This window comes from Spea bombifrons, chromosome 8 (genome assembly GCF_027358695.1).
Source record: "Spea bombifrons isolate aSpeBom1 chromosome 8, aSpeBom1.2.pri, whole genome shotgun sequence".
In the NCBI taxonomy this organism is placed as follows: Eukaryota; Metazoa; Chordata; class Amphibia; order Anura; family Pelobatidae; genus Spea; species Spea bombifrons.
Window position 1 is genome coordinate 29189754 of NC_071094.1, and position 26571 is coordinate 29216324.

The 26571-nt window shown below is 40.6% G+C and overlaps 1 protein-coding gene across 1 annotated transcript; it reads right to left on the reverse strand.

Annotated features, from left to right (window-relative positions):
• Nucleotides 1–1467: 1467 nt before the first annotated feature.
• Nucleotides 1468–20354, reverse strand: TMEM255A (transmembrane protein 255A). The gene is made up of 9 exons (XM_053472670.1): nt 20125–20354; nt 16423–16565; nt 12542–12604; nt 5810–5899; nt 5357–5422; nt 5179–5264; nt 3958–4117; nt 2802–2945; nt 1468–1815 (listed from the first exon to the last, which is right to left on the reverse strand). Exons 1-9 carry the CDS (start codon nt 20177–20179, stop codon nt 1660–1662), a joined length of 963 nt encoding a protein of 320 aa, XP_053328645.1. The 5' UTR covers nt 20180–20354; the 3' UTR covers nt 1468–1659.
• Nucleotides 20355–26571: the final 6217 nt, after the last annotated feature.

Here is a 26571-nt window from a genome sequence, read left to right on the forward strand (position 1 = left end):
TGTTCCAGTATCATTATTTTATCTGCAGACCCAGAAGTTGTAATTGTGGGTAGCCATGTGAAGACTTTCCCTACTCGACATCTTAAATAAATCATTTCCCAACCTGTAGACCTTCATCAGTCTGTATCTCTCTACGTTATTAAAGGAAACTCCTGCTTTAACACTAGAATAACTTTATAAGCATTTTAATACTGTAGTAACATTGTAGTGGCTTTTTACATGTTTCAATCTGCATAGGTCCAGTCCTTGAGGGACACCATGAAGCCATGAAGAATTATTTGTATTCTTACAAGACGTTTAAATCATTTCAATTGACGCTTCTGTCTCGTTTCATCTCTCCACCTACAGCCTTGTAGGGGTATGTTTAGTAGAAGGTGAAGTCACTAATGTTTTGTTTATCAACTGGTAAATAATGTCTAAATTTTTTAGTAAAATCTTACACAAAAGCCTTTTTCTGGTTTTATTGTAATTCAGTGAAAGGGCATTGTAAACTAACATGTGACACACGACTCAATTTAAAAATACAGCAATTAGAAAGAAAAAAAAAAAAACCCTGAAAAATACGCTTAACCCTTGTACCAGGATGCCACAACACATATACCATGGAGGATATACTATGTCTCTGTAAGGACAATGATCACAAAAAAACATGCTTTCAACATTAGGTTGGAGGTTCTATGGGGAAAGGTACCCAGAATTATACAATTTAGTAAGCGTTTAACTCTTAACCTCTGTTTAAATATATTTATATCGACATTACATGCTGCTTGCTCTGAATATCTCACATGAGCCAGCAATACTTGTAAAAATCACAGAGAAACCCACAATAGAGTTTTAAAGTCACAGTGTTGATTCACATGAATTTTCATTCTTGTATCATGATATATTAACACATTAATTGATCAGTTAAGAGGCATCAATGGTGCATGATGTGAGAATAGATTTATGGCGCCATCCTACTTTATTTATATAGAATAATCTAAGGTATAAGAATACCATTCCCAGATTATGACATACATGCCTCCATCAATTACATTTCTCTTAGGGTATACATACCCTGTTAAAACAATCCCAGCAGTCTTAATTTTTAAATAAAATATAAAATGCTCATAGAGTTATACTAGTTTCAAACAATCCGTGATTTCTTTGTATCAGTACAAATATATATTTTGTCCTTAATTGCTTTGGGATTGGGAGTTAACTGCATTGCTGTAAGACCATCCCCATCTCACTCTCTGTCTCTCAAGTCCACATTTATCTCTATAAAGGTCAACCCTGAAGAACTCGCGTTTTGAGCAGCTTGGCAAAGTGGCTGTTTGCAAATGCGTTCACCCAGGATCAACCCAAATTTTTGCTTCCATGACATGTAGCGAAAATACAGAAATATGCAATAATTAAAAAAAAAAAAAAAAGTATACAGATGATTACAATTACACAAATGATCCACCTTTATATTTTCTTTTAAGATGCCTTCATTTCTTTTCTTTTTCACCTGCATTAGTTTATCCAATGCTTGACTGTTCCATTACAATCCAGGCATTTACACTCATTTCACAAAATGCCACTCAGTCCACTTACAGCTCAGCAAACACAGCTTTCTATTTGGCAGGTGTACACCTTCAGGCCAGTCAAGCTGATCGGGTACATAATCCTTGAAATTCATGGTGTGTATGGTGGCGGCTTTTCATCCGGTGGGAAGTATGGTGGAGAATAACGAGGGGGTGCGCATGATGGCCACATGAAGCTGGATCCAGACTGTGAGTTTGGGTCATCTGACAAGCCGGAGGGCGTAGAGACTGGAAGCACACTGGAATGCTGCAAAAGAAAAATCCTCTGTCTTGAATCTTTTCCATCTACATGACTTTCCACAATTACTTCCTATTTTACTGTTGGTGCGTTGTTAGGATGCATGCTGGGAGAGCCGCCAACAATGAAGCAGCCAGCTGGAGCTTGTGAAAAATCTGCTCCTCTAGCAGGGCTTTCTGCTGAGCAAGGCGGAAATAAAATGAGAAACAGCAGTTGCTGGCCTTATTTAACGCGGGGCAAAACTTAATACGTGCCTTTAAGGAAGAAATGTCATTTTTGCTCGGAGGACTAAAAGGTTATACTCGTTATATAATGTATGCGGGTAAATTGTCACACTACAACAATAACGGGAACACAAGAACCAACGCATGACTTAATACTATCTGACTGTATAGCTTGGAAGCTTTATTGTCGAGGTGGTACATGATGTGAAAAAATTAATGATTAGCGATTAAATAAGACATTTACTAGGGAAAACCACTACGCGCGCACACAGACACGCATATATATATATACACATAGAATGTATTTTTATTTACTGTATATTAGTTTCCATTAGTATGTTTATTTAGCTACTTGTATAACTATTTCTTCTAACAGTTATATTACAATTTAAACCGGTAATGTTGCAACACTGTACCATGATAATCCTAGCCAATGTAGCCCTATTTATAAAAACTCCTAGAGCCTAGATACACAAGCTGGCTTAAAAGATCCCTGCCATATGAAAATTTGCGGCTCTTAGGCTACTTTGAGGAATTATATTAGAAAACATTATAATACATAAAATAGATAAAGCCAGATTTCTAAATGTTATCCATGGTTTTTTTTTTTAAAAGATTTTGAACATTACGTATTATATTACAGTTTACAGAATGGCTCTACACGGAAATTATGCATTATGTTTAGTCCCAAATAAGTAAAATGAAATATCAAGATGTGTAAATGTTTGTTAAAATGCTGATACATTAACATATTCTTTTATGTTAACATACCTGTAAGTCATAGGCAGTGTAAGGTGGTAAGTGGGGCGTGCTGTGGGAGTAAGTATTATAAGAGGGCACTGGTGGTCTTGTGCTGTATTGGACTCTAGGTCGTGGTGTCTCCGCAATGCAGCTAATTGCAGGGATACTTGGATTCTGTAAACACAAACCCGATTGTTGTTTAGGAGAAAATGACTAAGAAGTGCAATAATTGAGGCATGAACATTTAAAAAGTAAATAAATAAAAATGTCCCTCTTTCCACTAATTGAGCAGTGTTTCATAATTGCAACCACACAATATTCTGCTAAACAACCTAATAGACCATCGAGGCAAAAAGGCAAAGCCAATTGAATGTGCAACATGTTGAGACTGAAGACCAGCTGGGAATGAAAATGGCCTGTACACGCTACACTTATATATCTGCAAACTTTACTGGATGCAGAAGTGTAACATTCAACTGTGTACATCATTATATAGTGGTTGTGGGATTGCCCGATGGTCAGTCCAGGGGAAATGTTATATATTTTATTCTGGCGGGTCTATTCGCTTAAGTGCAACTTGGCATCAAATGCAAGCTTGTGGTAGTAAACAGGTATAAAAGCAAATTTACTAAAGCCAACTCGCATTACCACTAATTTCAGTTATATAAAAAATGTACACGTCATCTGTTTAAATGCAGAGGTTTGGGAAGAGTCCATACTGCCCCCTAGTACCCCCTATTAAGCAGGAGGCTACGATTAGTAATTAACAAATGTGGTGGCAATGATTGCACTCCCACTCTTGGTCTTGGGGACTCGTTTTTTATTTTTCTGATCAGTTCTTAAATGTAGCAGAGGATTGTGATTTTGCAAGTTACATATATTGAACGTGCATGTCCTCCCCTGCAACTCACAAAAAATTAAAGTAGGCACTTTCATGCCCTTTCATGTTTTTTGAGCGTTAGATTGTTAGGGCATGTGTCTGTGGTCAAGTCTGGTCATCTGGTGGCATCATCCTCTGCTGCAGTAATTACATTTATGCTACTGTTGTCTAAATCAGGTTTGTTATCTATTTAACTTTACATTCTTATATTTGAATTAAGTAAAATGACAATAGTTAAAAGTAGTTTCTAATATTCTCTAAAAAATAACTAATGGTCTCATGAAATAGACAAGCCATGCATCTCACCATGTCCTTAAATCCGCCTAGTACAGCAGCAGTAATGATTCCCAGGAACAGACCCACTATGTTCAGTATAGTTACAGACCAAAGCAAGTGATAGAGATGTACAACATCTTGGCAGCTTCTTACATCAATATATTCGTAATACAGACCAGAAACCCCAATCCTGAAATTGTAACAAGAAGCACATAATTCAAGCCATTTATTGCGGCTACTATAAAGAGGCAGTTCTTAGCACTATGTTAATGTGAAAGGCTTTTCTGTCTCGGTAGGCTCTTAAATCCAAAGGTTCTTTTGCAGAACCAGATAAGTTAGCGTGAGATGTTCAGGGCACGTGTTGACAAATGCATTCCATCAGATGCCGGGATCAGTAATGAACCCACTGGCATCCTGGCCTTGGCATGAGACAGTCTAGGGTTCACATGTCAGCAAAAGGTACCATACCTGGACTGTCATAGTAAAAGCTTTGACGATATTAAGGGATGTGATGTATATTGTTAAGTGTCACATAAATGAGTAAAATAATATCTATGACTAGTCTAAATAAAAAGTATTTATTAATAACAAAGTATTTTGTTCATTTTATCCAGCGGTTCTAAAGTAATGATTAGCATTACATCAGTACCTAACAATTTACTGCTTTTCCTGCAATACACTTCAGTTGATCGTTAGGCCTAAATAATATGCATATGGATTAGTATATACAATGTATGTTACAAGATGGTTAAGCCAACTGATGATATACTGTATCTCAAAATGTAAGTGGAGATACATGTAATAAAATATAAAAACATTATGTATATTTATTTTTTAAACACTTGGCTTGCTGTTTCACCAATTGTTCAAACCTGAACCCATCGAATTTTGCCATGTTTGTGCTTTTTTCAGGGAATACCTAATGCTAGCTTTTAGTCATGTGACACAAAGCAGTTCACCAATAGATTGAGAGGCTCTGTCAGCATAGCAACAGGGCAAGCTTATTAAAATGTTTCTGTATGAGTGTACGCTCGTATTGTGATCTGAGCAGTGAGAACAGGCCCTTTATTGCAAAACATGGACAGCATTAAGCCCACCCGCTCTCCTCTTTTGGCATGTTTGTTATAAACTATAGTATAGCACTACGGAATATGATGGCGTTATATAAATATATAAATAATTTTGTCACTATATTATTCTCAGTAGTAGGCTTCCCTTTGGCCACAAAACAGTGCTTGCGCAGTCGCTCACCTTCCACAGTTATATAGGTCACAGCAGTAACATGTGTTGTTCTTTATCTTCAGCAAACAACCACGGACAGGCAACTGGCACGCCACCTGCAAGAAAGATATACACAAGAAAAAGTCAATATCTGGGAAAAAACAGCGCTAGATGATCAACGGTTACAATAGAACATCCTCATTCTCACCTCTGTTGTGTCCTCGTGTGTATTTGTAAAATACCGGCATTTTCCTGCATAAAGCGGTCTAAGATCCTTAAAAAAAAAAAAAAAAAGCAAAAACATTAATTTATCTCAATAAGAAACAAACTCAGAGCTACTTAAACAAGTGTAATTGGCTTGATTTGCCATTTATTCAAATCTGAGGGTTATCTCCATGGGGAAGCTTAGTGCATCTGGATGTTTAGCGGGACTCAGAAAAAAGGGCATAAGGATTATATAAATAAGACATTAGGTATTTAGGCGTGATCAGGTATTATACAAGGTTTTATGTTAAAAATTTCCTGGGACAGATTATTAAACGTGTCGCCTTTATGATTGAATTTGTTTGGCCCCTGGTTGCTCGGGGCATGGAATACAAAAAGCTTAACATGTAAGACTGCTGGTGCACTTTTCATTAAGGGTTTTTTTTTTCATACTTACCAAATGCCTGGCAGCAAAAACACCATCCACTATGGCACAACAAAAAGCCGCAACTACCCCAAAACTGATAAAAACGATGGATGCAACAAGCTGAGGATAAAAAAGGACACCTAGGTTACTAAGAAGAAATATATGTTTAAAAGTATATCTTAGTTACAATAGGGAGCAGGAAAGAGTATGTAATTGATAAGGAATCAGTTTACATCTCACACGTAGTAACATATGTAACCTTTTAGGACAAACAGTGAGTTTTAACATAATACAAATCCCATCAGGTACTGTCAAGTCTACTACACTGAGCAGACTTAATGCCAGAACTGTGGAGAACCGGTCACCAAGTGCTACATGAACAGGCCAGGAGAGTCATACGTGCTGGTTAATTAGAACACAAAACCGAGGTGACGTTTCCTCTCGGAAAACTATTCCCTTCTCTTGGATTCCAGTTTCACCTCTATGCGTATAACACACTAATCTACCTTTCCTTTCCAGACCTCATGCCCTCTCTTCTACCTCACCTCACGAACTGTCTCTCTGAAATTGTATCCTGGATTCTCACTGTCTAAAGCTCAATATTTCCAAAACCATTCTGTCTTGACCCGCAACATTTTTCTTTTGCTTGCACCTGATGCTCCAACTCCCTCCTAGCTGCCCTACCCCTGTGACACTCCCTCTTCTGGCTTACCATACCTTCCAGAATCAGATTTAAACTCTTGACCCTTAACCCCCTTAACATCTATTGACGGGTCAGGCACGTCACGCAAAAACTGTAAAATGACGACCAATGACGTGCCTGGCACGTCATTTCATTTAAAAAAAAAAGGCTTAGAAAGTGATCTACGATGTGTGCGTTATATATATGACACATGTATAATTGAGTGTGTACTATTTGGGTTAGAAATATTTTTGTGACTAGGCTCGGAAATGCAATAGATGAAGGTGTTTTCTTTCCTCTTCTTGTAGAAGTAGAAATGTTGGTATTTTAAAGCTGCTTATGGTTTTGTGAATGTAGCATAATAACTATTAATATTTTTCCTTTTTACATTTATGTGGTTTCTAATACTCTATAACTACATTAGCATATACTACTTTACTACAAATGACCACTAGGATGTAAGAGTATGTATTTTGCACCTGCTGGGACATTTCCCCGCTAGGATAAGGGAGAACATGATGTCTAATGACAGCCTGGGGTATCAAGTGTGAAAGACAGCTACAATTACCCCAGGCTTAAATGCCCAAACTCCCGTTCCGGTGTTCTCTTCCAATGATATCAGTGCTGACACTGCCGGAAACACCACCGAGAACAGCAGATCAAAGTGAAAATAAGGAGAAGCTGAGTTTCTCCCACTTCCAAAAAAAATGATATTAATACATAAATACAAAATTGCAATTAAATTAGATATATGGACCCAGTTATATCACCTTGACATTATAAGGTGCTCTCTCTGACTACAAGGGACATTTCTATTAATTATTATAGTTCAAATGTTTGGTTTAGGTGAGTAGAGTGCTTTGCAAAAGTATTCACCCCCTTGGCATGTTTCCTACTTTGTTGCATTACAACCTGGAATAAAAATGAATTTGTTGGGGGCTTGTATCATTTGATTATACTGACCACTTTGAAGATGCAAAATCTGTTTTTATTGTGACACAAACAAGAAATATGACAAAAAAAAAACAGAAAACTTGAGCGTGCATAACAATCCCCCCCCCCTCAAGTCAATACTTTGTAGAGCCCCCTTTTGCAGGAATTACAGCTGCAAGTCTCTTGGGGTATGTCCCATAAGCTTGGCACATCTAGTCGCTGGGATTTTTGCCCATTCTTCAAGGCAAAACTTCTCCAGCTCTTTCAAGTTGGATGAGTTCCCCTGGTGTACAGTGATCTTTCAGTCATACCACAGAGTCTCAATTGGATTGAGGTCTAGGCTTTGTCAAGGACATTCCAAGACATTTAAATGTTTCCCTTACATGTGTGCTGCTGGAAGGTGAACCTCTGTCCCAATCTCAAATCTCTGGAAGACTGAAACAGGGTTCCCTCCAGAATTACCCCGTATTTAGCAGCATCCATCAGTCTTTCAATCCCGACCAGTTTCCCAGTCCTTGATGGCCAAAAAGCTACATTTTAGTCTCATCTGACCAGGATACCATCTCTCATATGTTTAGGGAGTCTCCCACATGCCTTATTTTTTTAAGCAATGGCTTTTTTCTGGCCACACTTCCGTAAAGCCCAGCTCTGTGGAGTGTACGGCTTAAGGTGGTCCTATGAACAGATAATTCAATCTCAACTGTGGGGCTTTGCAGCTTCTTCAGTTATCTTTGGTCTCTTTGTTGCCTCTCTGGTTGATGTCCTCCACGCCTGGCCCGTGACTGTTGTTGTGGTGCCATATTTTTTCCATTCCTTAATAATGGGTTTAATGGTGCTCCATGGGATGCCCAAAGTTTCGGATATTTTTTATAACTTAACCCTGATCTGTACTTCTCCACAACACCCTGGCCTGTTTTGAGAGCTCCTTGGTCTTCATGGTGCTGCTTGCTTGGCGGTGCTACTCGCTCAGTGCAGACACCAGATCTTATTCCGGAGCTTCATAGCAAGGGGGAGAATACATATTCACTCAACGCTTTTCCGTTTTGTATTTTTTAGAATTTTGTTTTTCATTTCACTTCACAAATTTTGTGTCCATTACATGAAACCCAAACCCGTATTTGCTCGATTATAAGACAAGGTTTTTTCAAGAGCAAGAGTCTGACTATGAGACTAAGATCCAGATCCCCAGCAGCGCTGCAGGGGACCTGGATCCTCCTGCCCCCCCCAACTTACCTGTGCTTCCGACTCCTGGTGTGTAGCCGGGGCAGCGTGTAGACATCTACGCGATTCACGTAGACAACTTCTGCTGCAGCCGGGGTTGTCTGCGTCCATCGTGCAGACCTTCCCCAGCTGTCAGAGATCATTGTTCCCCTCACCGGTAAATACGGTACAAATCTATTTTAATTCCAGGTTGTAATGCGATGAGAGGAAATAATGAAAGCGAAATGTGCGAGGTGAGAAACGAGGGAAATGAAGAGAGGATTGAAAGTGCAAAGAGAGAGAGGATAGAAAAGAGAGGAAGGATGGAGTTAATGGAAAAGGGGAAAGAAAAAATAACAGAGAAATGAGGAAAAATAAGAGAAAAGGGACAGAAAACAGGATCAAACAAGAAAAGAAGAGAATGGATAAAAGAAGCAAAACCTGTCAACAGTTTCAGTGTTTCTGGCACTGTTAGTCAATGCAAAATTTGTGTTGACAAGTGTGTGGCCAAATATGTGTTGTGCCCAAAAATGGTACACTGCAACATAGGTATGATATTCAATTATTTCCAGGCCTTGTTTTCACCCCCAGTTGAATCACTTGTAGTAACTCATGATCATCAGAAGTAGTACAGACTGGCACTGGGAGCAGACAATGCATACACCAGGTAGAGACCACACTCTACACCAGCAAACCACCTTGAAATGATACATTTTTGAGTAGGTTCTCTTCCAAATGCCTTCTAGTATTTCCATGTATATCACCTAGAAGCAGTTGTACACATTCTTATTAGTGTTATATCAATAAAAATAATTCACACAATGTACTGCTGATTCATACGTACATTACTAGATGGAAAAAAGTTTGAGTGTTACTGCAGAATTCTTAGAAAGAAAGTTCTCCATAAATGCATCTTCATATGGAGTCATACATAACTCTGTTAACGAAGAGGATTATAGATCAATATCACTAAATAGACCAAGCTCACAGGTGGATCTGCTCTAGAACCGTATGTCATAACTGATATATAAAAAATAACCTTTAGACTATGTGAAAGTATGATTCCACCTGAAAAGATATGGCTCTTTATTCTTACTAGGTTGGTACTATGTACAAAAAGTTCAAATATGAAAAGAAAAAAACACAATGGGGTCAATTCACTCATGGGCTAGTTAGCAGGAGAGATTGCATCATTATTCATTACGAAGGGTCAACGCTGGTATGTTTCCTCAGCAAAAAGGGCTGAGCAGGCCCTGTATAATGTATAATTCACTACTAGATCTTCCTACAGCAGACTCACTGTGGTTGACCCTTCATAAGCATACTTATATGTATTATCTCCTTCCCCACCTTAAAAGGCTATCTAGACCAATCAAACTACTCCATTAAAAATGTCGTGCAATGACTTCGTAAGCAAGAATAATCATGCACAGAACAGAAAGTTAAGTTGGTTGTTCCCATGGTATACATATAAAGTGGGTTTCCAACACTTACTCTATATACTGTACTACTTTTTAATCTACAAGCACTACCTCGATTTAGTTTGTGGAACTGCAAGTGATCTATCTGTTTTAAGGCTGACCAAAATAGGTTGGTTTCACCAAGTCTGCGCCATTTTGACTTGTTAGACCATCCATCAGTGCTGAGATATATCAAAGACCTTACCTGACAAGATAAAGCCCAGGCCATGTCTCAGCAACCTGACTGGCACTGCATGAGTTGACGATGGATGATTTGGAGCATTAATTTGCACATAATATATATATACACGTATAGACTCCATTCTATAAGTACACAGCAATGCATACAATGTGTTTTGGGATGTGCGAACAAAGCTGGAGATATTGCCCTCTAGTGGTTATTGTGCCTTAAGTCATCCGAGCTGCTGACAATCTGCATACCTGCCACCACCTCCTCATTGATTGTACCTTATCTTGTAATGACACCATGAATTGTTATATAAATATGTATATATATATATATTGAGAGCATCAACAAAGATTTGCTCAGTGCAGGCACTGTTTCATAATAGTGGATACATTACTGAGAAGTGAATAAAGTGGCACACTTGAACGTTTTCCATTACGTGATTAATAACCTCCAACAAATCTAAGTTAACTGCTAGTATTAAAATATCAAAACCGCAATCATCAAAACATTTATCTTCTAAAAGACTGCGAGACAGGATCCGCACAAGCAGCGCTAATTCCAATCACGCTTCATCAAGATCCTCAGTTGTCATGATATATGGCCAGATTACCAGGTTATTCATGCAAAATGCATTTACATTTGCTCTTGGTGATTCTACACTTGACCACCTCCATCCCCTCCAAAAGAGTGAACTTTTCCTGGTCATAAAGATAAAAATGCTCTAAAGCTTGCGGCAGGTCATCCTCTCCTACGTAGATACCGCTGCTAACATTTAAATGATTTTTCTTATATATGCCTGGTACAGACTACACTAATGGTGTGACTTAACCTGTACCCACACCACAACTATTACTCTTCATGCCACTTATTATCTCATGTTCAGTAATGTACCTCTTTTCCCTTACTGCTGGAGTCGGGTTATCTTCATATGTACCTTCACTATAGATAGCCAATGCATAATATTAGTCAAGTGAAATTTTGTTTAGAACAATCTTCCAAAAGAAATGTAAATAAGAAAAGAAACAGCATCAACATTTAATTAGACTAACCTCAAAATAAAATCACTTATCGTTAAGATTCGTACAGAGAAGTTGAGTGATGTTAGCCAGAAAACACCTTCTGTCTGCAAACTTCCTTGTTTAGAATATCATTTATGCTATATTTGCTCGATTATAAGACAAGATTTTTTTTCAGAGCAAATGCTCTGAAAAATACCCCAATATTCAATGTCGTCTTATAATCAGACCTCAAATAGAGGTATGACACAAAAGACTAAGATCCAGACCCCCCCCCCGCAGCGCTGCAGAGGACCTGGATCCTCCTCTGGCAGCAGGTGGACGTCTGTGTGATGCGAGCAGACAACCTCCGCTGCTGCCGGAATTTCCTCTGGGACTCCTATGACAGAGCACAGGCGTGACGCGACCTTCCAGTGCTCAGTCATAGTAGCCCCAGCGGAAGCTCCGGGTAGCAGCGGAGGTTGTCGGTGCGCATTGCGCAGGCGTCCACTGGCTTCCCCCACTCGACACCAAGGAGTCTGGACCACGGGGAAGGGGATGCATCGGTAAGTCGGAGGGGCATATAGGGGGTATAAGGCATATTAGGGGGCAGATCGGCAAATAGGGGGGGAATAATGCATATCTGGGGGCAGAGTGGTAAATAGGGGGTATAAGGCATACCAGGGAGGCAGAGTGGCAAATAGGGGGTTATAAGGCATATCTGAGGGCAGTGGCATATAGGGGGTATAAGGCATATCGGGGGGCAGAGTGACATATAGGGGGGCAAAGTGGCCTATCAGGGAGGCAGCGTGACATATAGGGGGTAAAAGGCATATCAGGGGGCAGAGTGGCAAGCCTGGGGGCAGATGTTCATAACTGGGTGGCAGGTTGGCCAATAAAAGGAAATAAAAAAACTATGCATTCATAGTTTTTATTAAATATTAAAAAAGAGTTTACATGTGAATTTAAACTTTTTTTCTTATAGGTTAGTCTTATATTTAGGCTTATATTATAAAGTGGCGCTACCAAATAAATAAATAAATCCCTGTACTCACATTTTGCAAAGTGTTACATATGGTGAAGTTTCAAGCAAAATACTCTGGTGACTTAGCGAGTTTAGCGATATTATACATATACATAGTGCACCCATGATTTTACAGCACCGCCTATTATATATACTTATTATGCACACATGTACTAAAAAGAAAAAATATATATTTTTAATGTAGATTGTTTTATGCTATTTAGCTTTATATAGGTGTAAACAGTCAAAGCAAAAAGTAGAGTATCTAGTTCACTTACCATCTGCCTCTTGTTTTCTATTAAATTGGATCCAATTATTCCAAGAATAGACCCAAACCCAAGCTAAAAAAAAAGACAGTGTCATCTGAAATATATATTTTATATGCATTTTATGGTATCAATTTAAATAAAATTAAATTTTACCAACAAAATAAAATTTTATTAAAAACAGATCTCCTAATTAAAATAAAATGTTGCCTACAGCAGTCTAGCTAATTAGCATACCTGGGAACGCTCTCCGGGTCTCTCACCGCTTCTCCGGTTCAACACCCGAATCCTCCGGGTCGCGGGAGCGGGGCCTTGACACGCCCCCCTCCCCGCCCATTTGCCCTTTAAATGGGGGTGTCTCCTGCTGACATCAGCGGGAACTCCCCCGACGTCAGCGGGATCGCCCCCCCCGACATCAGTGTGCAGAGCCCTGGCCGCGTCCCACATGGGAAGGCTCCAGGTAGCCGGAGTGAAGTTCCCAGGTATGCTAACTAGTAAGCAGATTCAGCTCCTATATCAAAGACCGAACATCATAGGAGATAACGTTAGCATGTCGAGTAAGGTTGAGACGCCCGGGCATTTCACCAGTGATGTCATAACAAAATAGATTACATACATTTACAGTGATCTTATAACAATAAAAAAGTGATAGCTTTCCAAGTAAATTACACACTTGGAAGAGGTGTTAGTGTTTGAGCAAAAAATGCTTATTATAGAATACTAAATAAACAATAGACATTTAACGAACATTCTATTCTATTCTATTCTTACAGTTTATCTCTAACATTCACTGTTGGATGTGTTAACTTCCCTGTAGACCCATAAAACATGGGGTTTGGTTTTTATATTTCTTGATTTCCCTTTGTAAGTGTCGCCTCTATTAATCAGAATCTCTTCCCTCTGTTAATATTGTTTTGACATCCCTATTCCAGCATTCTAAAGAGATTCATGCAATAATAATAACAATTCAATTCTATTAAGCAAGTCTGTATCTGTGTTGCAACGTCAGCCAGTGAAATTGGACTGAGTGCCAGCAAGAAGTAAGCAGAGAATTTGTAAAAGCTTCAACAAAATCATACAATAGGCCGGGTGAGAACAGTTCCGTATCTAAAACATTTTCATGAAATATCACATGATGTTGATCTATTATTGCTGGCAGCTGATTTTTTTGTGTTTTCTATATGGTTCTTATCAATAGTGATAAGAATAAACTGTAACGCCAGGGTCACTTTTATAAACAATTTCTTGCCGCTGATTCTTTGGTGAACTGCCAGCAGTAACAAAAGTATATTTCTGAGAACAAATAACCTTTGTTAAAAACAAAATATTGACTTTTACATATTCTAAATGTCATTTTGTAGATGCACCAAAACACACAAGGAAGAGAAAAATGCCAGGTTCATAAAAAGTGTGATAAAATCTTTTTTAGATGTATACAGTGGCAAGAAAAAGTATTTGAACTGTTGATTTGTTGATTTGCATACAGCTGGAATGGGTTAGAAAGTAAACTTCAAAGTTTACATATTTTTCAGTCCACAGTTAGACAAATTATTTATGAATGTAAATTATTTAGTACTGTGGCTAATGTCCCTAGGAGTGGGTGCCCAAGATGACTCCAAGGGCACAACACAGAATGCTTAAGGAGGTAAACCCTAAAATAACAGCTAAAGCTTGAAGGAATCATTGGAACTGGTTAACATCTCTGTTCATGAGTCTACCATACACAAAACATTGACCAAGCATGGAGTCCATGGCAGGACAGCAGAGAGGAAGCCCCTGCCCTCCAAACAAAAACATTGCTGCCTGAAGTTTGCCAAAGAGCACCTTGAAACACCACAATTTTGCTAGGAAAAAGTTTTTTTGGGCGGATGAAAACATCATCAAAACTGTGAAGTATGATGCAGGGAGCTGCTTTGCTACCTCAGAGCCCAGGCAACGTGCCATCTTGGAAGGGACAATACATTCCCAAGTTTATTAAGGTATCATACAGGATAATGCCATGGTGGCTGAAGCTCAGTAGAAGTTGGGTGATGCATCATGACTATGACCCTAAACATAAGTAAATCTGATTAACATACAAAAACATTAACATACAAGTAGTCTTCATATGCAGGGGAAATGTGATTTTATACATAATCAAGCACGTCTTAGGACAGGGCTCGACAAATCCCAGGCGCCAGGTCGCCATGGCGACAGAGAATTTTGTCCTGGCGCCTAGGTTTTGTCAGCCTCTTACATCCAGAAAAAATTGTGGATGTAAGAGGCTGAGTCACCACATGGGGGCGCTGTTGCTGTCTGCCCAGAAGTCTGGGCAGGCAGCACAGCCACTCCGAGCCCGTCCCCGACCCTGAGATCACTCCCACGTAGTGATCCTGTAGGCTGAAAACGCGGTTGCTGGAAAAGCAGCACTCGTGTTTTCAGCTGCCACAGGCAGCCTCAGGGAAGGGGTTTGTGTGTTGATTGGGTCCCCACACAAGTCTGGGGACCTCACCCAACACCCCCCAGCTGCCTGATCGCTCCATGGGAGCGACAGCGCAGCGTTAACCCCTTCAATGCCGCAATCGCGGCATTTAGGGGTTAATTCCCGTTTTGGGGGCTTTGCTGCTGGTGGTCTGCCTGGAAGCCCAGGCAGACCAGCAACAGCAAAAAAACGAGCCCCCACAAGCCCTTTGATGATTCCTGTAGGCATAGAAGCCTACAGCAGTCATCATAGACTCCCCCCTGCAGTGGCTGGTCTATAGACCAGCAATTGCTTCCCAGCTGCCAGAGGCAGCTTCAGGGACAGGGTGAGAGGGTTCTTTGGTCTCCACATGAGTGTGGAGAGCAGCCCCAACACCCCCCTGCTGCCTGATCGCTCCATGAGAGCGACAGTGCAGCGTTAACCCCTTCAATGCCACAATTGTGTATGACACATTCGTGGCATTGCAGGGGTTAACATTTGTCCCCACAAGCTTGTGGGGACTAAATATCTGTCAGTGCTGTGCTCCAATGGAACATCAGCATCGAAAGAGTTAAAAAAATGAAAAAAATGTATTTAAAAAAAAAAACCAAACAGCACTGACCTGAAAGTCCAGGGTGCTTCCAGGTCAAACGCTGTGAGTTTAGTAAGTGGGCTGATGATGATCAGATCACTCCTGACCAACTGTTAGTTTAAAAAAATCCTGGCTCCTAACTTTTTTACCTGGCGCCTAGATTCACAACAAATTTGTCAAGCCCTGTCTTAGGAGTTTATTAGGTAAAGTAGCAGTTGGTAGGAGACATAGAATGTTGTAGAAGAATTGCAGTTCCAACTTCACTGCACCTTTCGAAGGGACTGAGTAATCTTCAGCAACGTTCAGTAAGTGCAAAAAACTCCCAAAATTTACCATGCGCATTTTAATACCGCACACATGTCCTACTAAAGCACGTACCGCTATGATGGCTTATATCTGACAGCCATTAGAACAACAATAGGAGTATTTCTTTTTTTCTGGTCGTACGGCATGAATGAACTGAACGGATTGGATATGAACCAAAACAATTCTCTAAATATTTAAACAGGTTTTAATGAGTTTTAAAGGCTCCTCAAATACTTGCATTTACTTTTGTAGAGATGTTGCTATAGAAGTGTGTTATGTATTTAACCTCTCATCCCGTCGATTAGAGGTTTAAGTTATGCTTATAAACGGATAGCAACCTGAAGGTTTAAGCAGAGAAAAATGGGGCCATGTCATCAGGTTTGTTCGCAGGCAAAAACAGGAGTGCGGTATGATCAAAGCAAACAAAAATGTTTGTGCAAATAGAAAATAGTGAGATAATAACAAAAAAAGATACAACACATAAAACATCTCTGCTCATAGTAATTTAGATGATATTACATGATATATTATAATATACGTGATATTCAGACTTACAATGACCCCTGGATAGTATCCTCCCACCGTCACATTTTCTGTTCTGGTTGTAGCAGCAAGACCCACAGTAAAAATTAATATGGACACGACGAGAAGAGACACAGTAACAAAAATAGAATTTCTTCTTCTTTTATTAAACGAGCCTGCAACAAAATATAAAACAAATTAAAAAATAACTTGCATGGAGATACAAGCAAAATAAATCTAGATCCCAGGATGTTTGTGGCTCGGGTGACAATCTCCTAGTTGCAAAAGACCAGAATGTCAGGAAACTCTGCTGCTCCTGCTTGCAAAGAGGTGAATTCATCAATTTAAAAAATTTTGATCCCCCGCAGCGCTGCAGGGTACCTGGATCCTCCTCTCCGGCAGCCATGAACATCTGCGCAATGAGCGTAGACAACCTCTGCTGCCGTCACTTCCAACAGGGCTTATATGGTGGAGCACCGGCGTGACATGATCTTCACAAGCTGCGGCGATCCGCGTAGACAACCTCTGCTGCCGGCACTTCCCCGGTGCTTCTCTGTCATAGAAGCCCTGGCGGAAGTGCCGGCAGTGGAGGTTGTCTTTGCGCAGACATCCACCGTCTGGCCCCACTAGACACAAGGGAGTCTGGGGGTGCATTGGTAAGTCTGAGGGGGAAGTGGCATATCTAAGGGGCATAAAACATATCTGGGGGGCAGAGTGGCTTATCAGAGGGGAATATCTATATGTAAGATGTCTTATGAATTAAGGGGGACCTTAAAATGGCTATTGGTTTTCTGTCTGTATATAATCTATGCTCACTAACTGCATAATAGATACCAAAAATGTTAAAATACATGTATTCCTGCTTATTAGGTAAAATACAGTTTTACCATTCCACTAATGTGTGTTTTTTCTTAAAAAATATTTTTTTCTTTCAAATAGCACCAAACTTTTAGGGTGCGGCCTATAATCGAGCCAATACGGTATATATATCCTATATATTATATGAGATACAATAATGTTTGCTTAAAAAAAACATTCTGAAACATTAAACTATTATATAACATTACTACTTATCTCTTATTTAGCACCTCATTAGTCCTTTATTTAAAAATAGCAATTGCTGGATATGTTCCATTAACTGCCAGTGCAGTGGTTTAATATTTAAACGATAACGTAAATGATGCTAGAATAGAAGGAGTGGTCGTTATGTTCCAGGTAGGTACACAAACATGTCATTTTGACATTCTCAGCTGCTTTGGAATACTTCCCAACACGGATGCCGGGAACACATATTGAGTTGCAGCATGTGTCTGAAGCCTCGAGCCTCTGATACACGCCGCTGGGAAGTCAACACGGACGCTGTGCTGGCCGACCATAAATGACAAAATGCAAAATGTAATGTTACTCTGGGTGTTTGGGGTCTTCGGAAAACGATTTTTCTGCTGCTCGTCCTCCTTGAGAGATGGCGTGCTACAGATTTATACCCTTCATTATTATAATCAAATAAAGTCTGCTCTTCGTCTCTCTTCGGATGATTAGAATGGGCTTCAGCAGTGCATCAGCTTTCCATTTACACTGCTACGCTTGGTGGAATGAAGATCTAAACAGTGCCGTATGTAATGTGAATAATGATGACACTGGACAATAAACAAGGATATAAATAAGGATATAAGCAACCTCGTAATAACATACGTCACAAAAGCAGATGGGGGTTCCTTAAATCATTGTACGCCCAGTGTAGCCAAAACACAAACAAGTATCCTCAGTCTAATACAGACACAAGGGCATGTTCAGAATACACAAATACAAGGTGAGGCTAACTGTCTATGTCATTTCAGAAGATCTAAGATAAACACCAAATACAGTACTGTGAAATCCCACAGAGACTCGATGAGGTTGAGATCAGGGCTCTGTGGGAGATACCATCACTTCTGGGACTCCTTGTTCTTCTTTACACTGAAGATGGTTCTTAATGACTAATGGTTGTATGTTTGGGGGTCGTTTGCCGCAGAATAAAATTTGGAGTCTATCAGATGCCTCCCTGGTGGTACAGCGCTACGGAATTTGATGGCACTATATAAAACAATAAATAATAATAATGCATGATGGATAAGCATCTGCCTGTATTTCTCACCATTGAGGAGGCCATTAATTTGGACCAAATGCCCAACTCCATTTGCACAAATGCAGCCCAACTTCTGGGCTCCGGCTAACTGGAACCTTCCCTTGCGGGAAGTGGCCAGGACTGCCCATTGACGTCAGCAGACGGTCCTGCTGATGTCAGGGGCTGTCTCTATGATGTCAGTGGGTGGGCCCATTCATGTTATGGGCGTTCCCTCTGGCATTGCTGGAAATACCCCGATTTAAAGGAGAAATGGGTGGGGAGTGGGGCTTGTCCCCCATGGGGTGGAGCTTGTTTAATACCTCCCGTAAAGACCCCGCTCCCGCGACCTGGAGGATTTGGGTTTTGACCCAGAAAACCAGAGAAGCGCTGCTTCACCCAGAGATCTCCAGGTCAAGGAAAGTTCCCAGGTATGACTAAATCCATGACTTTGTACAAGTGTACCTAGAAGAATTGATGCTGTTTTGAAGGCACACTGTGGTCACACTAAATATTGATTTGATTTAGATTTTAATTCTGTTTACTCACTTAAATATAAAAATAAAAAGTCTATTTTTGAAAGAATTCTTACTTTACAGCATTTTTTCCCACCTTCCTAAACCTTTTGCACAGTACTGTACATGTGACCCTTTTAAGAATAATATTCCAAGAATAATCGTGAGGACCAATATTAGATCAATATGTACAAACGCTTAAAGGTGACCGTAGGATGGTACAGCATATTTTAAAATATCAGAGCTAGCGCATCTAGAAAGTTTCCAGGTAACCCTATCAAAAATAACTTTTCAAACGTACATTAATACTTCCACCTAGACATATTGATAATCCGGCGGGATGTGAAGGAATATAGACTCCATGGATCCTGTTTTTAAAAATAAGCGAGCTAAAAGGTTTATGAGTCATATGAAGGCTGCATGTCAAGAATCCATTGAGTGTCTACAGTCACATGATCCTTCCTTATCAGGTTACTGGAGAACTGGACTTCAAGTGAGTGGCCCTCACTACAATGGAGCACAGACCCATCACTGATTGAGTATGTTAAGTACACCCAATCATCTATGCTTTTTACTCGGTTAAATGAATGGACAACCACATACATTTATGTCAACGTTATGTATATAAACAGGATTTTTGAGTAGAAAGAATTGAATCTCAGTATTTGGTAAATTTCTTTTTTTTCTGAATTAAAATCCCCTTTTCTACTCTTCCTAGGCAGCACCAGACATTATAAACAAGGCAGCTTCTTTTCTTGGCCATTTTACTGAATCATTGATTACACGCAGACACTGCTTGTAAAGTAAACACTCCACTAGTTGCAAGCACAGGTTGTGTCACCTATTCTGGGGCTTCTAGTGAAGGAGTGTCTTCCTACAAAATGCCTGAGTGAAAGCCTTGCAGGCAAGTAAATGTAGTGCCAGTGCCCTGAGTGTAGAACAGGCACCCTGCTTAATAAATAAGCAGTTCAGGCAAGAGCTGAAGGTGCCATTGACGTCACATCGTAGCTAGATGACGCAAAGGAAATGTAATGCAGGTTTGATTAACCTCTCAAGTGCCGAAAGCTCGCTCCTGGTTCGGTGTATGGTGTGTGACACCCGCTAGGACGCTTCACTCACCCGTTGAATCTGCAGCTTGCATGTCAGTGCGTTGGGACCGCTGCTGAGTCAGCATGCTGCGGGGGTCAGCGTCCGGATACTTGGTAGCCAAAAAATACAAATAGAAAAAGAAAAGCCTCTCGAAGACGCAAAAGAGCGGCGGGGAGTCTGGGAGCTCATAGCATCCATACAGCAAGCAGCGGGGGGCACCTGCTTCACAGCAACAGCATCCTCCCCGTGCATAATCCTACATTAGCGCTGGCCATCATGATTCATGACAGCGGGCTTGTGTGTTACCACAGTGCGCATGCGCAGTGACGGCTCCCGGTCTGACGGGCGCTCGGGCAGCATCGAGCTGCACGGTGTCACTGTTGGCGCGTATCGTGCCAAGGTTTGGTAGGTATGTACGGAAGGGCCGAGATAACATCTCGTGTAACCAGATATAGTAGCAGCGGCTTCCTTCGCAGCAGAAGTTTTTTTATACTCTTGGTATCGCCCAAGATCACGGCACACCGCGTTATGACATACTGACTCGGTAACCCGGGTCCCAATAGACCCTCTGTGTGAGAAACTGTGGGCAATGAGCTGGTGTTTTGGGATACTGCCTCAAGGTCTCAATTTCATACCTACCAACTATCCCTTCAGTCCTGAGTTTTGACAATTTGACAACAGATGAGAACCATTAAGCACATGTAGACATTAACCTGTCCTTTGTGTTGTCATGGATTCAGGATAGACATATCCCTGTCCCATGCATGTTTAAATTCCCTCATAGTTTCAGCCTCCACCACATCTGCTGGGAAGCCTTTCCACTTATCTAGCACCAGGGCCAGACTGGTGATGATACAATCGTCTCAGTTTGTATGCAGTGATGATTATAGGCCAGACGGGGAGATCAGAGGACCTTCCCAGAGCGACTCACTGAACAGCACAGACCTCAGTCATCGCCAGCATGGCCACCATCTGACCTATAAGGGGGTCAGTATGATATGACATCATATCCTAGTGTTCTGCGTCAACAAATAACACCATGCGGGTCAGTTTTAATTAATTATCTCGGGTCTTTGTCCCATCTTCAGCCGTGCCCCCAACACACTATGGACACGTGAAATGTTAGAGGTATGTAATTCCATATATAGCCACCAGGGGTAACCCAGGCTGTACTGGATCATTTGTGTGCACTTTTTATCGCTAAATCTCTTTTACACAGGACTGAATAGTGTATATCGAGGATGTTTGACTGGTTTGAGCTGCTTTATAACTGAAGCTGGACTTGACCCATCAGTTGAACGTTGCCGGACCTCATCTGCGTCTTGGGACCCGGATACCTCTTTCCTCTCCTGATGATACTCTTCCTTTTGGAAAGCACTGTGTGTGTGGTGGGTATGCGTGGATCACAGTGGTCTACGGTCCTAAGAGTCACAACAATGTGTACACAAACAACATAATTGTGTAAATAAAATACATGATATCAGATATTCATTACAGAAGATGCAAACAATAGGTAGACAGAATCTTGTAAAAAGTCAGTAAAGCCACCCCATAGCCTCATTTGTAACCAAACATCTTAAAAAAAATAAAGTGTCTTTTAATATTTTAGGAGAAAAGCAATAAAGTGATTTACACTACTCGGCTCGGCCAGACTAAACACTGTAGCTGGGACTCCTAGGGGTTTTAACCCAATCTCATTCCATTAGTTGCAATGCTGACAATATCTATTTAAAAATTGAGAAAAATTATTATTTTATACAAAACTTTAATCCAGAAAGAATGTAGCAACAGAAATTGACATTTTGAGTTGTACTTCATATGACATGGAGACTGTAGATAAATAGATCTGAGTATGATCTGTATAAATGAAGTCATTACAAACAAAAGAAGTTCTCTAACGGAAAGGTTAACGGGACGCTCCAGCCGTCGAATGCACTTTAATGCATATGATAGCTGACAGGTTCCTTTACGTTTTTGTATTCTTCCCCTCTCACATGCATTGGGGGTTCTGCGTATGTATGTGACCGTTTCCCCACCCGTCTCCTTGCACGTGATATACTTACTGCCAGTCAGCTCCTGTAGCCCATGCGTATAAAGTACTCCTATTGATTTCAATGGTTGCCCTTTCCTGCCAATCAGTGGTGCGAAAGCTTGGACCATTGGGGAAGCAGGGATCTGCAGCTTCCCTCTAAGGAGCATTTTAAATCTTTTAGGTTAAATGAATGGATATGACAGAACTTACAGAAGTACTTTCAGAGGATCCCTGGGACACAGACACAAGAAAGAGAAGATTGTAGCTGCATGGATGTCTCACACAACTAGCTTCGTAGATACAAAATGTTCTTCCATGATTCTTCCTATTTCTAATATTCCATGTTCTTCCTATTTCTAATATTCAAGGACTCTATAGTGACAGGGTCTGTTCCCCAGGACTGGCGCATAGCAAATGTTGTGCCAATATTCAAAAAGGGGACAAAAAGTGACCCGGGGAATTATAGGCCTGTTAGTTTAACGTCTGTTGTATGGAAACTGTTTGAGGGTTTCCTAAGAGATGCTATTTTGGAGAATCTCAATGAAAATAAATGTATGACTCCATATCAGCATGGGTTTACAAGGCATCGGTCCTGTCAAACTAACCTGATCAGCTTTTATGAGGAGGTGAGCTCAAGACTGGATCGGGGTGAATCACTGGATGTCATATATCTTGATTTTTCCAAAGCTTTTGATACGGTGCCACATAAAAGGCTGGTACATAAAATGAGAATGCTTGGGCTGGGGGAGAATGTGTGTATGTGGGTAAGTAACTGGCTCAGTGATAGGAAACAGAGGGTGGTTATTAATGGTACATACTCTGAGTGGGTGATTGTTACTAGTGGGGTACCACAGGGGTCAGTTTTGGGTCCTATTCTTTTTAATATATTTATTAATGACCTTGTAGAGGGATTGTATAGTAAAGTATCAATCTTTGCAGACGATACTAAGCTCTGTAACGTGGTTAACACAACAGAGGACAGTGCACGATTACAAATGGATCTGCATAGGTTGGAGGCTTGGGCTGGGATGTGGCAGATGAGGTTCAACACAGATAAATGTAAGGTTATGCACATGGGGAAGAAAAATCCAGGCTGGGAATATGTATTAAATGGGAAAACACTGGGGACGACTGACATGGAAAAGGACTTAGGAGTCTTGGTTAACAGTAAATTTACCTGTAGCGACCAGTGTCAGGCAGCTGCTGCTAAGGCAAATAAAATCATGGGGTGCATCAAAAGGGGCATAGATGCCCACGACAAGGAAATAATTCTACCATTGTACAAGTCACTAGTCAGACCACACATGGAATACTGTGTACAGCACTGGGCACCAGTGTACAAGAAAGATATAGTGGAGCTGAAGAGGGTTCAAAGACGGGCAACCAGAGTAATAAGGGGAATGGAAGGACTACAGTACCCTGAAAGATTATCAGAATTAGGGTTATTTAGTTTGGAAAAAAGACGGCTTAGGGGGGACTTAATAACTATGTATAAATATATAAGGGGGCAGTACAGAGATCACTCCCAGGACCTATTTATACCCAGGACTGTATCTATAACAAGGGGACATCCTCTACGGCTGGAGGAAAGAAGGTTTCTACACCAGCACAGACGGGGGTTCTTTACAGTAAGAGCGGTGAGACTATGGAACTCTCTGCCAGAGGAAGTGGTAATGGTAAACTCAATAAAAGAGTTTAAAAGGAGCCTGGACGTGTTTCTTGAAAGCAATAATATCACAAGTTATGGATAGTAGATTAATAGGGACAGAACGTTGATCCAGGGATTTATTCTGATTGCCATATTTGGAGTCGGGAAGGAATTTTCCCCCTGGTATGGGGCAATTGGCATCTGCTTCATAAGGGTGTTTTGCCTTCCTCTGGATCAACACAGTAGGGACACAATATGTATATAGGTTGAACTTGATGGACTTTGGTCTTTTTTCAACCTTATGAACTATGTTACTATGTTACTATGATATCCATAGAAGTAACGTAAATCCTGTGCAGTATATTTAATGGTAAATGATTATGTCACCTGTTTCAGTGTTTCTTAGGCTGCAGAGAAGCAATATACCCTGATGTCATTGAGGGCGATTACTAAGTGTTTATCAATATGTTTAGCATCATTCAAATATTAATATGTACGTGTACAGGCTAAAGATAGCCCCGTGAATCCCTTTGCTTGCAGATTTAGCCATAATCTATAATCACACTGAAAACAAACTGCTCATTTCTGTGAAATGCTAAATCTTTTTTCACTATTCTTTGTATGTCACATTTTTCACAAAAAATATATCCTATTTTTACAATTTATTATAGACTGCCAGCAGAAGAGAGAAAGCATGTACAGTAAATCATGGTACAGATACCTACATCTTCCAGAGGTTGATGGAGTCCCAACAATTTACAGAGGTTTGAAGATAAGCAGCCATGGGGTGATCGTTAATGTCATCTTAATAGTAGTGGCGTTCTCCTTGTTGGTGTGGACAGTTAACGGTTCAGCTAAGGAACTTGTCCTGTGTGTATAGACACAGAGATGGATGAATCAGGCTTTGGCCACAGCACAACGCCAAACCAACAAGGTGAATGCAATGCCAGACATTTCTCTCTCTAGCTGGCCAAGTACTAGTATGGTGGGCCAGGTACAACACGTCAACACAAACAATAAGCGGATGCCTGCTCTCATTCCATATGGGTGGACCGATGTTCAAATCCATCCTCCAAAGATGGCCTGCTTATAGTATGGTCTTGAAAGTGGGTCTCACATGGACGTCGGGGAATTTTAAAACATGTTAGCAGGTCAAGAAGATTCTAAATTCTAAAACATGCAAACTAGCAACATATTACTGGCAATGCTGTCAAATTATGAGAATATACACGAGCCAACGTATAAAACAAGAGCTTTTGCCAAAATGCTTTTCTCCAATCAGCCATCGATTGGTCACATTTTGATGCACATCGTGTAAATTCTATGAACTGTGATGCCACCTTAATCCATGTTGGGTTCACAAATGGGTTGTTCTTATGTTGTACATTTCCATTAAATGGTACTCAGTTGTTTCAAGTGCTTGTCCTTTATGTTAGCATTTTAAATCATGTAATGCAGCTTGACTTCTTGCATGGCTTTTATTTTAATGATTTCATTCTCTTTTAGAACTTTGACCTCAAATTTGTTTTTTATTTTGACTTTGGATTTTAACTTTGGGGCACTCCAGCTATGATCTGCACAGTCATACCTGTTACAGATGAGGAATCCTTTTAAATTCTTGTGTGGTACCCAGTTCAAATTCATGGGGGGGATTCTGCAGAATCCCCTGTATGCATTTTTTTAAACATTTTTAATATTAAACAGCTTGGTATTTGGAAGGGTACATAGGATACATTACAAGCAGGAGGTTTGTACCTATGACATAGATCAATGCTCACCACAGATTTTGAGGGACACTGTAACGTGTTCCATGAGGCACACAGGGGAACTTCCCCAATTTATAATTGCACAATGGGGGAGCTGTCTATCTAACAAGATGACATTAGGACCAATAAAGGTGTTGCAATAAAGATGGTCCCCAGATGTATGCCTGGCTACTAATGCATACTACACTTTGTGAGTACTTACTTTAGTGAGAAACTGCAGTTATTCAGCTCCTCTGTGGTCTGGCAATGCTCGAAGCAGCCAATTAGTGCCAGAAAATGGTCCTACTGACTTCAGTGCTATCCACACACATGCCCACTCGCCAAGCCAGTACTGGAGCTGATCAGCGGTAAGTCAATTACGTGCCAGGGAATGTGTATGGCCAACTACATCTCCTGCAGGGACAGGCAAAGGCATACATAAGGATCCGACTGGGAGAAGCGCCGATGGAGAACTGTAAATAAAAAACTAAATGTGGGATTTCCCCTTTAACCATGACCTTAATTGATCTATGCCTTCCATAGCCCTCCAGCATAAGCCAAATGCTAACAGTTTTCCATCAGCCGTACTTCTGGCCTATTCTAAGATTACCATTCTCTCAGCAAGCACACAATGGGGAGGTGTTAAATATAAATATGACCGCAGAGCAATTCTCAGGAACATTTCATTGGCTGCTCTGAGGAATGGGGACCACATATACTACCTAGCGCCAAAATTCTTCTCTTTCCATAACTTTGGCATTCCATGCAACAAAATGCTAAATAACCCGCGCATTACGACACCCTTACCAGCCTGAAACATAAAAACTGAGTTTGTTTAGTCCAACAGACAATGATCATAGCAATTCCTGCCATCGCATGGGGGGACAGGGACATTAAAATAAATAAAAGAATAAGCAAAAGCTTTTAAACGTGTAATACTTTTTCCCTGTCACAGAAATACATGCTGCAAATCAACTGATTCAAATAACGCTGATCATGTATAAGGCTGAGCAAGCCTACATAGCTCACTCAGTCTAACCCAGGGACTACAA

Coding starts and splice junctions, on each gene's coding strand:
- TMEM255A (XM_053472670.1), bottom strand. CDS start 20,179: ATGCTGACTCAGCAGCGGTCCCAACGCACTGACATGCAAGCTGCAGAT. Junction 5,900..12,541: donor TAGAAAACAAGAGGCAGATG/GTAAGTGAACTA, acceptor TTTTATCCTCAG/CTTGTTGCATCCATCGTTTT. Junction 5,265..5,356: donor CACACGAGGACACAACAGAG/GTGAGAATGAGG, acceptor TCTTTCTTGCAG/GTGGCGTGCCAGTTGCCTGT.